Source organism: Myotis brandtii, unplaced genomic scaffold, assembly GCF_000412655.1.
Source record: "Myotis brandtii unplaced genomic scaffold, ASM41265v1 scaffold889, whole genome shotgun sequence".
Classification (NCBI taxonomy): Eukaryota; Metazoa; Chordata; class Mammalia; order Chiroptera; family Vespertilionidae; genus Myotis; species Myotis brandtii.
This window is the reverse complement of record NW_005371640.1, coordinates 872,618-874,143: the sequence shown is the minus strand read 5'-3', so window position 1 is coordinate 874,143 and position 1,526 is coordinate 872,618. Positions and strand designations below refer to the sequence as shown.

Sequence of the window (1,526 nt, the reverse complement as noted above, 5' to 3'; positions counted from 1 at the left end):
AATATTTCTATTAATCTCTTACAAATGCCTTAAACAGCATATCTTCCTCCGCTAATAGTAACTCTACAAGAACAATTCATGATATTCAGAAGCACAAGTAATCATGAATCAATGCAATGAACAGCAGCAGCTGTGGATATCTTGAAATTAACACCAGACATTATGTGCTGATAAATGAGCACAACACAGCCTATAAAACATGCCTGCACAAAAAGTCATATTTCCAGTCTGACCAACTCCCTAGCTCCAACTATAAAGTTAAGGAAACAGAGGGAAGAGGAACTTAACACCAGGGGGATGTCATCAACAAAACTTAAGACTGTGGTAAATGCCACATGTAAAACCACCTCAATTTTTCAAGGAATAAAACTGCAAGAAAAGTAGGCAAGGGGGAAATATATAGATTAACAAGACAGTTCTGGGGGTGATCACTTTGTAACTTATATAAATGGCAGGTAACTATGTTGTACAGTGAAATATGTTGTATGACAAATATAATTGAAAAATAAAAAGTTAATATTTTAATTTAAAAAAGAATAAAGACGACACTTAAGAGACTTAATAGTATTCTAATTATTCAAAATATTAAAACAACCTAGCATTTATGAAAAAACTGGATATTGAAACCCGGACTGAACATTTATTACTATTAAAAAGTTATTGTTAACTTTAAGTATGATAATGGAATTGTAGTTTTTTCCTAAAAGAACCCATAACGTATAGAACTATATATTGAGTATTAACGGTTGAAATCAACCATAAAATGATGTGATGTCTGATATTTACTCCGAAATAATACTGCAAGAGGTTTAAAGTGGAGATTAAACAAAATTGTTCATGAATTAACTGCTGAAGTGGGACACCAAAAACATAGATGCTCATATAATTGTGTATTTTATGCATGTTTTTTAAAAAAGTACATGCCACACCGTTACTGAAAATGTCATTTTTTTATGAAAAGAAGTATATTATCAAGGAATCACAGAGCTCAAAGGACCTCAGAAGCAATCTATTCAAACCACCTCATTTTATAAATAAGGACATTAAGGCTCAGATAGGTTAAGTGACTTGCTCAGGGTCACTCAACTCGACAGTTCCAGATTCAAGGTCAGAACTGAAACCTGCAAAGGCGTCGCCCGGGGCCACGTTCTTTCTCAGGCCCCCGAGAAAGGGCCGCAGTCACACAGTTAGCCCAGAACATCCTTAACATGGCGAACGTCGGCCACGTGGCGAGGAATGAAGGGCGTGGGCTCATACCAAGAAGGAGCCGCCAGTCACGGTGATGAGATCCGTCTCCTTCGGACAGCCGTGGCTGCCCGCGGGGTGGGAGAAGCCGAACTGGGTGTCGTCCTCCTCCTCCTGCGCGAAGAAGTCCGAGTCGGGGTGCACGGCCCAGTCGGCCTTGGTGGGCGTCAGCAGCTCGGAGACGCTGCTCTCGCAGAGGGTGCTGGACGGCGTCAGCGCGTCGGTGTCCACGGTCAGCTTGCTGCTGGGCGTCAGGGCCTGGGGCTCCTGGCCGCAGGTCT

At 41.4% G+C, this 1,526-nt stretch overlaps 1 protein-coding gene across 1 annotated transcript in view; it reads right to left on the bottom strand.

Annotated features, from left to right (window-relative positions):
• Positions 1–419: 419 nt before the first annotated feature.
• Positions 420–1,526, bottom strand: part of ZXDB (zinc finger, X-linked, duplicated B) — a gene marked incomplete at its 5' end in the record, with an annotated part of 2,438 nt that continues 1,331 nt past the window's right edge. The window contains one exon of the mRNA XM_005885049.2: positions 420–1,524. Within this exon, the coding sequence (XP_005885111.1) occupies positions 1,252–1,524 (273 nt within the window). The remainder of the gene's footprint in view (positions 1,525–1,526) is intronic.